Here is a 14,542-nt window from a genome sequence, read left to right on the forward strand (position 1 = left end):
TTTGAAGAACAAACCTCTATAGGTAAGATTATTATTCTAGATTCATTAGTTACTTTCAAGCACGTTAGATATATATTTTTTTGAAAACCCCAAATCTAAATTAGGGTTAGTTTTTTTTTTTTTTTTTTAATTCGTTTTAATATCAAAATAGTGAAAATTTAAGATTTTGATTTATTGTTGGAAATTGGAAATTCTTAAGTTTTTAGAAAAAAAAAATGACTCTTTGGAATATTTCGCTTTAGACTAGGGTTAATTTTATAAAAAAAAAAAACATGTAAGATGAGTGTACACATTGGTGGAATTGGAGAATGACTTAAGGAAAAAAAAAAAACCTAGAGGACACGTGTGCACACTGTGGAACTGAAGAATGGTTTAAGGATTAAAAAATATATATATATATATATATATATATATATATATATGGAGGACGTGTGTGACGGGTGGAATTGGAGAATGGAAAAAAAAAAAAAATATATATATATATATATATATATATACTATTATTTTGTTGGCAATAATGGAGTATTGTTGGGAATAAAGTTTATGTTATATATATATATATATATATGAGAGAATAGAAGTTTTAAATAAAAAGGAAGTAAAGTGTTTTTGATATTATAATTATGAGCGTAATTTAATAAATAACATAGAAATTAATTATTGAAATAAATTATAGTTTAATTAAGTTGTGTCCCAAGAAATAAATTTAAAATATATATAAATAAATTCAGTTTTATATGAATTAGAAATTTATCAATTTTTAAAATATGAATAGATTAAATTACCTTTCATAATTAAAAAAATATATATTAATTTTAATGCCTAAAATTTTAGGATTGTCAAACCTATAATTTTAGATAAATAGTAATAATTATTCCTCTTATATTTGGTTAGGTGAAGAGTAGATTTTCAAGATTTTCTCTCCAAAGTTTTTGAAGACTTCTTTTGAGGTAAGAGAAATTAATGCAGTTGTTAATTTTTTTTTTAAATAATTTTATATATATATATATATATATATATATATATATATATATATATATACAGTATTTGAAAACGTTTGAGTTATATTCCATTTTATGCATGGATCAAACCTGTTTTGCATGAAAAGTATATTAGAATTTTATATTTTGTTTTTGACAAATAAATGTGGAGATATTATATGTTATAAGTTTGAATAAATGAAATAAATATTTGACTCTGATTTATTTGGCCCTTGTCAACAGGATATAATAGTTGACTTTTGACTTTTGACCCTTGTCAATGGGATATAATAGTTGACTTTTACATTTCTTGGTGGGGAATGTAATTGATTTGAACTCCAGCCTCTAGGGGTTTCGATTAGAGGTTACTAATATTAGTAGTGTTTGGTTCCGTCCACCTTAAAGGAACAATTTGAGGCTAGCCACCTATTTGAAAAGTCTCACCTAATTGGGTACCCTTTGATGTTTGATGACCAAAGTAAATAAATTATTGGAATATTTTGACTGAATTTGATATGAAATTGTTTGAATCAGAAATAAATGCATACAGGTTTATGAAAATGATTGATTACAATATCTCCTATTTTGCAAGTGAGTTTGAAATATTTGATCCATGGATTACATTAATGTTTTCTATTGGGCTGTGAGCTCATTCCCATTCGTTGACTACTTTTCAGGTACCCTTAGTTCGGGTGAGGAGTGATGGCTAGGTTAAAAAATGTCATCATTAGGATTTGACTTAAGATTTTATGTTAGATTTTGTTTAATGGTTAGTTATGTTCATTTGGATCTTTTGGTATTTGGAAGCTATTTGGATATTGATCCTTTAAATTTTATGTTAATTCAAAGTTGAGTTTTGAAGATTTTGAAATTTATTTTAGTACTTGAATTGTTTAAGTTTGCAAATATTTGGACAATAGATTTTGGATAGTGGATGTTTTAGTTTTGAAATTGAGTTTTGAGGATTTTAGATTTTATTCCATTACTCTGAACAAGTATTTGGTAATTAGTAACTTCTGATTACAAGATAATTGTTTGGGTCAGGTTACACTGTAAGCCTTCGGGTTTAAAGTGTGAAATAACCGTCATGCCCTTGGAAGGGATCTTGGGGCATGATAGTGAAAGACCCTTGAATTTGAAGCATATAATATTATCCATCTAGTTTTATATATATATATATATATATATATATATATGTGTGCGCGCGCGCGCGTGTGAACTCTTCTTAGGAGCACACAATATATAATATATAAATGTGTTTTCAATATGTTAGAGATCTTTGAGTCTGGAGCATAAAATAACCATCTAGTTGGAAACGGATCCATAAAAATGCATATAATACTCAATCTTACAATTCAATTTCCATCTATTTTAAAACTGTGAGTCCTTTGACTTTGGAGCAAACAATTAATATCCATTTAGTTGGGAAATGGATCGTTATAGATACATATAATACTCAATGGCAGAACAATTCCAGACCCCATTTCACACCTTTGGAGATCTACTCAACAATATCCTCAAGAAATGGATAATCAGTGTAGCCGATTATGGGTTCGGGTGCGTAGAATGTCTCCCTGTTATACTTGTTGAGAGGAGCATTGAGCGCAAATCTTTTTGGAAGATCTGGGTTGGCTAAGAACCAACGTCCAAATGCAACAAGATCTGCACGCTCCTCAGCCACAGCATTGTTTCCGTCTTCTTTCACATAACCCCCAGCGGCTATGAATGTGCCATTGAAAGCCTTCCTCAAGGGCACAAGGCTGTGGGAACACTCACACATTTCTCCGACTGCTCTTATCCTTGGCTCAACCATGTGGCAATAGAGGACACCATATTTGTTTAAGGATTCAACCATGTAAAGGCCCAGAGCTGTTGGATTGGAGTCTCCTGCCTCGGCATGATGGCCAAATGGAGAAATCCTTATTCCAACCTTATCAGCTCCTATCTCATTAACAACCGCTTCTACTACTTCCAATGGGAACCTGCAACGGTTCTCTAGGGATCCACCATACTTGTCTGTTCGATCATTGACCTGGTCTTTCATGAACTGGTCAAGTAGATAGCCATGAGCTCCATGGATCTCAACTCCATCAAAACCTATATATTGGGTAAACAATATTATCATCAGTGCATCGAAGAAATTGACTAGAAAGTTAATTCATGATTAATTGTATTAGAGGATGAATTTACCAGCTTCCATAGCATTTCTTGCAGCAAGTCTAAAATCATTGACAACTCGAGGAACTTCATCTGTTGTTAGCCGCCTAGGAGCTGTGAACTCAGCAACATCAAAGCCATTGCTTCGGACTTGTGGCGTCAATGCCTTGTCTGTAGAAGATAATGGAGCTTGCCCATTTGGCTGGAATTCTGTAATGATCAGTAATAGGATAGATAGAATTAGAAAACATTATCTATGTAGCAAATCAGTTTTGTCCTTCACATAATTACAACAACAAAATAGACCTAAAGAATTCCTTGTACGTCCGAGTAGTATCCCAACAATTCAAGAACATACCTGTGTTTGAAACTCTTCCCACATGCCAAAGCTGACAAATAAAGATACTGCCTTTAGCATGAACGGCATCTACAATGGGCTTCCAGGCTTCAACTTGCTCTTTTGTCCATATACCCGGGGTATGTGCATAGCTACATAGGTGGGAAAAACCAGATAATTAATCTTATATATATCAACTTGATCATATATTTTTTATTTAAACTTAGAAAACGAACAGAAGTTGAGAAAGTAGTGTTTGCTGTAAATACCGTACCCTTGAGCAGTGTCGGAAACTCCAGTTGCTTCAGTTATGAGAAGCCCCCCTTTAGTGGCTCTCTGGGAGTAATACAAGATTGCATGGGGCTGAGGAACATTGTTCCAAGATCTCTGTCTAGTTAGTGGAGCCAGAACCACCCTACAAAATGTTAAGAGTGAAAGAAAAATTAGCCATGTTTAGAACTTGCAGACGAAGAAATCTAACACATTCATCTAAAGAATATGTTACAGGGGCAATGCACATGTGCTACAAGAGCACCCTCAAGGCAGAATTCATGCTATGTTTGGTTGCTGAGAAAAAGAAGGCAAAAGAAAAGAAATTGATGTTTTAAATCTTAAAAAGTTTTATTTCTCGTAACCCAATTCACAAAGAATATTTCCCCTCAACGCAGCCAAATACAAGTATACAGACTCTCAAAAACTTTCTTTTCCTTTTTTTTCCTTGTCTGCTTTCTCATTTTATGAATCAAGCACAAACCCAAAACTCTAACAACACCCGACAAGTGGAAACAGAAGATACGAAAGAAAATGCAAGAAAATGAAGAAAGAAAGTGGAGAAATATACCTATGAGAGAGCTGAAACTTGCCCATCTTATATGGTGTGAGAAGGGGCTGCTTTCCTTGCACTTTTCCTTCCATTTCTTTCGGTTTCTCTCTTTTTTTCTCAAAAAAAACTCAATGAACGAAAGAATCAAAGTACAGAGAATGAAGTATGAAAAACAATATCCAAAGTGTGCTGAGACTTGAAAGTCCAATGTGTTGAAGCCTATTTATAGAGAAGAAGAAGAAGAAGAGAGAGGCTGCTTAGATCTATATTTTTGGCGGCGGTGGCTGCTACAGTCGTAAGAGTGGGACGCCCATGCTGGTCAAAGTTGAATGCTTGCTCTGCTGTCCAAATCCTTTGTCATATCAACTCTCATTTTCAGCATGAACCATTAAATAATCATTAAAAATAAAGGACTAATGAGCTGTTAAATAACCATTAAAATTTTATAAATATATTAATTTCTTATTACATTTATTTAAATATGGTTTTTTTTAATCATACCTAAATGAATAAGTCAAAATTATTTTTGATACATATTTTGATTATTTTCCAATTAGTTATGTTTCATAAACCTTTTGATCTTCTAAAAATTAAAACAAAAAATTTTAAATATAATATTAATATTTATTAAATATGAAATAATTTTAACAACTAAAAAACATGAAAAATTGTATTTGTAAATACCATATTTGAATTGTTTTAGGTTATTTCACTTATTTTTCTATGGTAATGTCTTTTATAAGTAATAAATAATAAAAGAAAATTAATCTACATTGGTTAAAAATAATTTTTTTACATTGAAGCAAAAAATAATAATACCAGAATCAAATTTCTTTTACCATAAACCCTTTTTAATAAAATTATTTAAATAAATAAAAATATAAAAAATATATTTAATAACTAAAAAACATGAAACTTGGTATTTTTAAATAACATATTTTAATCGTTTTATGTTATTTCACTTATTTTTCTATTTGAATGTCTTTTATTGAAGTAATAAATAATAAAAGAAAATTAATCCACATTGGCTAAAATTAATTTTTTTCCATTGAAGCAAAAAAATAATAAAAAAGGAAAATTTAATCTACATTGGCTAAAAATAATGAAGAAAGTATAGAAACAAAATAAGAAAATATTGAAAAACATGAGGCCCCACTATGAAGTTGAATAATAATTTATCCATAGTGTAAAGGTCCATTTGATGAGACCACAAAGGATGAAAAAGCAATAATGTGATGTGTATATGTTCATTGGCCACCTTCATTGAAGATGATGCATCCATGTCCAATCCAGAAGTCTTCATTGGCTGCACCTGCACCCACACCTCCTCCCTTACACTGGTATTAAAATATCGGGATATTTCAGTCCGCATTGACCGAGTCAAAGCATCTAAAAATGGGCTGCTGCTCAAAATGGATCATTTTGCTGCTCCCCTTTTGGCCCAACACCTACTATTTGATGTAATTTAACAATCAACGTCCACTCATATATATATATATATATTAATTTCTTTAATAAAATAACTTTAAAATATCTATTATACTTCTAATTTCATTTATAAAAATTTTGTTTTATATTTTCATAAGTTTTAATCAATTTTAAGTCAATCAATATTTTATGTCAAAATATCCGTTAATATATCTGATATATTCGTAAAATCGAACTGTCGATATATTCATAATTATCGATATTTTTATCTTTACCCCTTTATCACTGCATCACCCAACCTTCATTTTTCATCTTATTTATTTTAAGTTCTTTATGATATTAGTATAGAAAAGTAATGACCAATAAAAAATTGATATACAATTAACTTAAGATCTTAATTTTGTATATTTTGGCATAGATAGGATAAATTAGAAGTTGGTTATTTGGAAAAAAAAAAAAATCAAATTCATTTTTCTTATGTTTCATAAATTTATTAGAATTTTTTTCATACTTGGAAATGGAGGCACACACACTAATTTTTTAAATAAATAAAATAAATAAGATTCTAAAACTTAAGAATCCACTAAGAATATTCCTTAAATATTGGTGTCTATCCCATAAATTGAATATTTTGGATGAAGACATTTAGAATGGGCGGTTAGGCCTAAGTCATATATGATATACCCAAAACTAGAACTCATGGGTGGAAATACACCTCGAATATATCAATCATCTTTCTAGAGTAATCACAACCTACTTAGCCATGGTAATGGGTGGGTTTGGGACCGTGCATCCTAGTCTTATTGTGTCTTATTTATGCAAAGTTATTCTCATTTTTGTCTTAATAAAAAGTTTAAACATAAGGTAGGATAAGTATAATTTTTTTTTCAAAATTTTTAATTATATTAAAAATAAATATATTTTATAAATAAATAAATATTATAAATTTTTATAACTTATTATTTTGAGAAGTAAATTTTTTTATATTATTTTACATATGTTAAAATAGGGGAAAAAATTCAACTAAAATTTAATTCTATATATAATCTTTTCAATATAATCTTTTCAATGTGGATTATAAATAGATATATAGAAAAAAATTCATTCATTGTCATCCCAATATCTACTCGTCTCTCATTACAGTTGCCTACACATCTTTCCATTGGTGGATAAAGTTTCATCAACAACCGCCTCTCATGCAACCACTCATTTTCAAATAGACCTTTTGATTGGTGGATATACTTTCATTAACAATGTCAAAGGCACCTCTCATACAACAACTCATATTCAAATTGGTGGGGTTGATTATTGATAGGTAAACATCAAATGTTCTTTGGCTTTCACCATGCCTCAAAAATCTTATCAACTCAATTTAAAAGATATTATGAACATATGGAAAGAGATATATAGAAGTCAAAGTCCTCTTTTACATCATCTAATATTCAAATTTGTTAGCTTGATTATTGATTAGATTAGGAAAATATAGCTTTTAACGTGACAGAGAAAACCTGATATAGAAAACTCATTCATTTTTCCTTGTTTTATAACTTTATAAGAATATTTTCCTCTACTATAATGGAGAGAATTAGATATTATTTTAGAAAAAGTCCATTCTTCTTACCATAATTATTATCTTATTGGAGTATTTTCCTTTTCCTTTAAGAAAAATCCTTAAATTTTTATTTTACTTTTAGGATATTTATTGATAAGTCTTTGTTAAAAAGCTCACTGCTTTAAAAAAAATATTGTAATAACCCATTTTCTTTCATTTAAATATTGTCAACTCTAAACTCAACACTTTAAAATACGTTTATAATAAAGATTTTACATTTACAAAGTAAGTGATTGTGATATCCTATATTGGATAAGAGAAAAAGTTTTTGACGTTATATATATGTAGGCTCTTCTTAATTTGTGGATTCCTCTTAATATTGTAGATATGTTTTAAAGTCATGAGGTTCTATTAAATTCAAAGTGAATAATATCTACACAGTTGGGAGTGTTAGTGCATTATACATTGTTGTCTATGTATTGATAATTTTGTTCTTTTTATTCTAACGTAGGATATAAATTAGAATTGAAAAGGGTATAGGTTATATTAGATATTTCAAATTCTGCAAAAACGGTTTCAAATTTTGCTTCAATTTAGGTTTTGTTTATTTATTTTTCTTTTTTTGAATTTGGTGAATATGAATTTTATAATCTAATAGCAAGTCTTTTAGTTAGTATGATATATTTTAAGTTTTGTTTTATATTTGGTAGGCAACAATGTGATTTGTACCAATTTAAATGTTGATGAATATTTGCTCATTTGTAACTCAAGAATAAAAACCATAATTGTTTGAAACTAGGCTTGACTAGAAGCATGATTTTCTTAATACAATAATTTTTCAAAATTTCGAGGATGTGTGTTTTTGGGGCCTCCTAGATTTTTCTTTTTTCAATGGATAGACTTTGAAAATTTGTAACTTAACATTCCTTCCCATGTAAATATGATCCATTATGGGTCAATGTGCTATGCATATATACCCAACATCTTATGTGAGATATCACAATTCGGCCTTCCCACTTTGGAGACTCGTCCCTATCATGTCCCATAGATTATGGGGCCAAACAGACAGTTACTCCTTATAAAGTTAGATAAGTAAAGACTTACATCAAGGTCAAGGATCATCTCTCATACTATTTGTAGTGACTTGCTTTTAACTATGTAGTTGTTTTGGGTAAAATGGACCCTCACGACTTTGAAACTTGTTTACATGGTTAAGAGAAGTATGTTGCTTATAATGTATTGTAGGATATCATTACCACTCTTGTACAAACATAATATCTTCATTATATCTCGCAGGATTGCAAGACATTTAGATGGACAAATACCTCTTATGGGGTTAAACAAATTCCCACACTGGGTCAATGATCAACTTTGATATCATTTGTAATGTCTTGCTCTCTTCGATATAGATGTTAACCGTTTTAGGCCAATGAACCTTTACAGCTTTAAAATACGTCCATATGATTTAGAGGAGTTTATACATATATAATGTAAAAACCTTTATCATTCATCTAATATGAGATATTACAATTACCCCTCTTTTTTTCATACAAATATGATATTCTCATTATGTCCCCACAAAATTACAGGGTCAAACAAATGAAGGCTTACATCAAGGTTAAGGATCAACTTTGATACCATTTATAATACCTTACTTCCTCTTATGTAGATATCATCCGTTTTAGGTCCAATGAGTAATCATAGCTTTAAAACGTATTTTAAAGTAGTAAAGATCCATTACCGTTAGTACAAACAATATCTACACGATTAGAAATAGGTCACTTTACTTCTCTTTTCCATACTTCAAATGTTAACATATCAAACACCATAACTTTTTTTTTTTTTTTCCTTGAAGGCAATCTAGGAATACTCATTTTATCACTTCATTCTCTAAGAGAAGTATACATATCCTTCATGAGAACACTCACCCATCTCTATTTAGGGGTTAAAAGGCTAAAAGAATCGATACATAATTAAATATTCTACCAAAGATAGTAATGTCTTTGTATTATGATGAGCCCTTGTTTTGTTAGGCAATTAAGATAGTAATGCGTTTCAAATGATTTGTTGTTCTTGTGAGCTTTTCAGGAGTTCTAACAAGATTTATTTCATTAACATATATTGCAATAATTGCAAATTCTGTTTCTAATTTTTTTAATGCAGATACATGGACATATAGGGTTATTCACATGCCTATTTTTTTAGCAAGTATCAGCTAAGACATTTGTACCGCATGCGTTCAAATTGTTTTAATCAACTTAGGGATCGTTGTAACTTGATTGAGTACATGCAATGAGGTTTTGTACTATTTGCTTCAGGCAATTTAAATCTTGCAGAGATTTTCATGTGTATCCATAGAACTTTATAAATATGATGTAGTAACATCCATGAGATGCATATTCAGTCCTTCTAAGATTGTCAAACTAATTAAGAAACGAAATGTGATTGTGTCCATGACGGGAGAGTATGTTTCCTTGTAGTCAATATTAGGTTTTTGCGAAAAACCTTGTGCTACTAATCGCACTTTATATCTTATGATCTCATTATTCTCATTCTGTTTTCATACAAATACCCATTTGTACCCATCATGCTTTACATCTTCAGGTGTTTGGACTACAAATAAAAAAACTTATCATTTTGTTAATGAGTTTAATTCTGCTTGTATAACTTCTTTCCATTTTGGCCAATCATTTCTATGTCGACATTCTTCCAAATTTTGTGATTTGGGATCTTCATTATTTTTTATGATATTAGAGGCCACTTGGAAAATAAAAAAATGGTTAATAACAATATTATTTTGATCCCATTTTTCTATTGTGTGTACATAACTTACTGAGATCTCACAAATTTCAGGTACTTGTGCCTCTTTAGGGGTAACTTGTTCAATGTGTTCCTCTTCAGGGGCTTTCTATTCAATATATGCCTCTTTAGAGGCTTTTTGCATTATTTGTGCATCTTATGGGGTTATATATTTAACAATTTTAGACTGATCAGTCATTTTGATGGTCTCTTCTAGAGTGCCAATTTTTTCTTGTGGTTTCCTTTTCTAGAGAGTTACATTCTTTAAGTCAACAAGTTTACCATGCTTTAAGCATATCTTAGATTCATTTGTTAACTGTCTTACAAGGACGTTAATTCATGCTAAATTTGCAGTTATAATATGTGACTTTGTCACTTTCTTTATATCAATAAATGCATCTGGTAATTGATTTGCAAGATTTTGCAAATAAATGATCCTTTGAACTTCTAGTTCACATTGATTTGTACAAGGATCAATATGAGACATAGTAGATGTGTTCCAAGTAATTTATAGTCATTCTTCAAGAATCAGTTTTTCTCTCCCTAATGACGGGAAAACACTCTAATTAAAATGACAATTTGCAAAGCGAGCTGTAAAAATATCATCTATCAAAGATTCAAGATAACTTATGATAGATGGAGAATCAAAACTTACATAAATCCCAAGTTTTCATTGGGGGCCCATTTTAGTGCATTGTTCATGTGAGTGATCAATTATTTAACACATCATTGAAGACCCTAGGTGACCTAACCTGTCATGCCAAATGACAAAAACTTTTGGATCATTGAACTTCTCGTTCACGACAACATATGATTCAATAGACTTTATAGTTGTATGATACAACCCATAGGAGAAAGTTGAGAGTTTTTCCATTATAAGCTTCTGATCAGATATAATGGAAGTAATACAAAGATATTCTATATTATCTACATTCATAGTTTAAATATGATATCCATTTCTACAAATATCTTTAAAATTGAGCAATTTTCTTCTAGATTTACTAGAATATAAAGTATAATTTATATAGATACTAGTTCCATTTGATAGTATTATGTTTACTCTTTTAACTAAGTTTGTAGTACCATATATGGTACTTACATTAACTTTTATCAATGTCAATTCGAGAAAATATATTTTATCTCAAAGAATTATGTATGTGGTTGCATAGTTTGCAAGACATAAATCATTCTCATTCATCTTGAAACCAAATAACACATGAATTTTGGATATAACTAATTTTTTTTTAAAAAAAAACAAAGCATAATGTAAATAACAAAATAAAATCAGATGTAAATATAAAACATAATAATATATTGTTTGATATATAAAGTAACATCAATCAATGTTATTATTTTCATTATTTATTAAATGATTAATTTTTTCACAAGGACCTCTAAAGAAATCAATATCATAGTAGGTTAGGTTCAATCCATACCATCGTTAAAGTTCATCTCTATCTCTTTTCCTTTTCCTTTTCTGGATGTTTGGTAAAAGTTGACTAAATGTTTGGGTAAACAACATGTACGCAACCAATGTGCCTTCATATCATATGTATAACAATTATTCTCATGGTTCTTAGGAGGTTTATCTTGTATACACTTCTCATTTTCTTGTTTTGTCTCAGTATTACTCCACTTATGGTGGTGCCATGAGACTTTTTTTATAAAATAAAAAAATAAAAATTGAGGAATTATTACAATAAGAACCATGATATCGGGGATTCATTCCACAACCACGACCATGTCCTCGTCCTTGTCCTTGTCCATGAGTTTGAGACGATATTGCATTCACTTTAAGGAATGGTTCATATCTAATTGAACGAGATTAGTTATTTCTCATTGAAAACTCATTATTTTGTTTAGTGATAAGAAGACATGATATTAATTCAAAGTATTTTTCCAATCTATGCTCTCGATATTTTTGCTACAAGAGCATATTCGAGGCATGAAATATAGTAAAAGTTTTTTCTAACATGTCTTCTTCTATGATTTTTTTTTTCTCCATACAACTTTAATTGAGAGCTGATTTTGAACAATGTGAAGTTATATTCACTAACAGTTTTAAAATCTTCCAACCTTAAGTGTATCCAGTCATATCAAGATTTTGGGAGAATTACATTTTTCTTTGGTCATATCTTTTCTTCAAATTACTCCATAGAGTAAAAAAGTCATTTATCGTAATATACTCATTTTTTAAACCTTCGTGAAGATAATGATGAAGGAAAATCAGTATTTTTGCATAATCTTGCAGAGATGCTTAATTTCCTTCTTTGATTGTAATTTCAAGATTCATTGCATTAAGATGCATTTCAGCATCAATTATCCAAAATAGATAGTTCTTTCATGAAATATCAAGTTACACAAATTCAAGTTTTGTGATATTTGACATTATTAAATAACTTCATATATATATAACAAAACAATATTATTAGAATTAGAATCAATTACAATAAATTGATAACATTGATATAACTTTTTATTATAATCAAAACCAAATAATTTTCTTATAACTTTAACAATATATAACACAAATTAAATGAACAAAATCAATAGTAATATAAACATGTAAAATCTTATTCTATATAAACAACCTCAAGTTTAAGATAGAGAAGTACATTTAGAGTAATTCGTGCTGATAACATGTTATATAATGAGGATAAATGCAATGCAAATAAAAGTAAAGATAAATATATATTATTTTTATAATAATATATAGTGTGGGGATGAAGAAATCAAAGAAGATAATTAAGCAAGTTGAGAGAATAAAAGACAAAGACAATGAAGAAATGAGAGAATGAGAAAATGAGAGAAAACTTTCTTTTCCATTCCAAAGACCATTTATAGGCTTACAAAATGCTTTCATTTAATACTCATCTTTAAAATGAGTAAAGAAAAGTGTTTATTCCTTTAGTAATAGAGGCGGTGGACGTTCACCTAACATTTCCAATGCTTACCTTACTTTATATACAACTATTTTCTATTTGTATATGGTAAGGTGCACTTACTAGTCATTTTATGATAACTATTTTCTATTTCTATATGGGAAATAGATCATGTAGACTCTTACTAGTCTCCATTAAAGGCTTATTACTTTAAAAAATATTTTTTTTAAAAAAAAAAACCATCTTTGCTATGACTTTGATAAATTTATGAATATATATGTATTTAAAAATGGAAAATTGTTGGGTTTTCATAAATGGGTCCCACTAAATTTAATCCAATTTAATTTTGTCCTCACATGCATCACATCACAACATTTTTTTCGGTTGGACTCTAAATGGATTTCATTTAAATAAATAAAAAAAGGAAGGAAAATTCCTTGAGTAGAGTACTTGGCTTGGTGTTTAGTCTTATAAATATATTATATTTATAAAATATCTTAAAAATTAATACTAACTTCAAATAATTGAAATAACTCAAATTAATCTATATTTACCAAACTTTCTAATAAAATTATCTTAAATTCATTTTAGTCCATTTACAAAAAATTTAAATTTGCCATTAATATTATTAATTTTATTGAAATGTTTTATCACATTTTAAATAAATAATTAAATAATTTAAAATATTTAAATAAGTTTCATATAAAAAGTTTTATTTGAAAATTCATTTTAAAAGTTAGTTTAAAAAATGTATGAAATTTTTTTCTTTTGACTTTATTTACATTATTAAAAATTTTGATTTAAAACTAATATTTATATTGCATGCCGAATTTAGCTCCGTAGAACACCAGATTCTAAAATCGAGCATATTACACGATAGTGAAAATAGACAATTAAAAAAATAAAAGTTAAAAATATATAGATTTATATGAAAAATCTTAAACAAGAAAAAATCATGAAAAAAGAAGAAAAAACCCGCTATATCGAAAGATTGACATAAAAAAAGAAAATTACGAGTAATTACAATAAAAACATAATCATCGTTACATCAAATTATAATGTAAATGATTATAATAGAAACGTAATCATATTAATTCTAAAACTATACATCATTAATTATATATATACTCATATTATGAATTTTATGAATCCACCTAAATAAAATTCAAGTCATCAAAACGGTAAAATTAAAATAAATTATAAATTCTGCGTGATTTAGTAGACCTAAATGAAAGTAAGTAATTTTTTTTAAAGAGTGGAATATCTTTTTCTATAAATTGGATTTTGTTTTTTAGTATTATTTTACGAAATGTTGAATAAAAGGACGACGATTTTTCCTATTCTTATTCATATATACTTTTGTCACCCACCGACATGATGACCTCATTGGTGATGAAAAAAGTTCATTAATAATTAATTTTGTGTACGTTGATTGACATATGGGATGATCTCATCACTGGCAGATGAATAGATACCTAATTTTAATCATTTAAAATAAATATATTATTTAAAAATGATCTAATAATGAGAAAATTTAACTAAAAATTTAGATAAAATCTAAAAATAAAAATAATAAAACGAGAT

The 14,542-nt window shown here is 28.6% G+C and overlaps 1 protein-coding gene across 1 annotated transcript; it reads right to left on the reverse strand.

Moving 5' to 3' along the window:
• Positions 1–2,347: 2,347 nt before the first annotated feature.
• Positions 2,348–4,480, reverse strand: LOC117906957 (putative 12-oxophytodienoate reductase 11). Its single transcript, XM_034820253.1, has 5 exons — positions 4,316–4,480; positions 3,749–3,889; positions 3,496–3,626; positions 3,171–3,347; positions 2,348–3,077 (listed from the first exon to the last, which is right to left on the reverse strand). Exons 1-5 carry the CDS (start codon positions 4,387–4,389, stop codon positions 2,482–2,484), a joined length of 1,119 nt encoding a protein of 372 aa, XP_034676144.1. The 5' UTR covers positions 4,390–4,480; the 3' UTR covers positions 2,348–2,481.
• Positions 4,481–14,542: the final 10,062 nt, after the last annotated feature.

Source organism: Vitis riparia, chromosome 18 (genome assembly GCF_004353265.1).
Source record: "Vitis riparia cultivar Riparia Gloire de Montpellier isolate 1030 chromosome 18, EGFV_Vit.rip_1.0, whole genome shotgun sequence".
Taxonomy (NCBI): domain Eukaryota; kingdom Viridiplantae; phylum Streptophyta; class Magnoliopsida; order Vitales; family Vitaceae; genus Vitis; species Vitis riparia.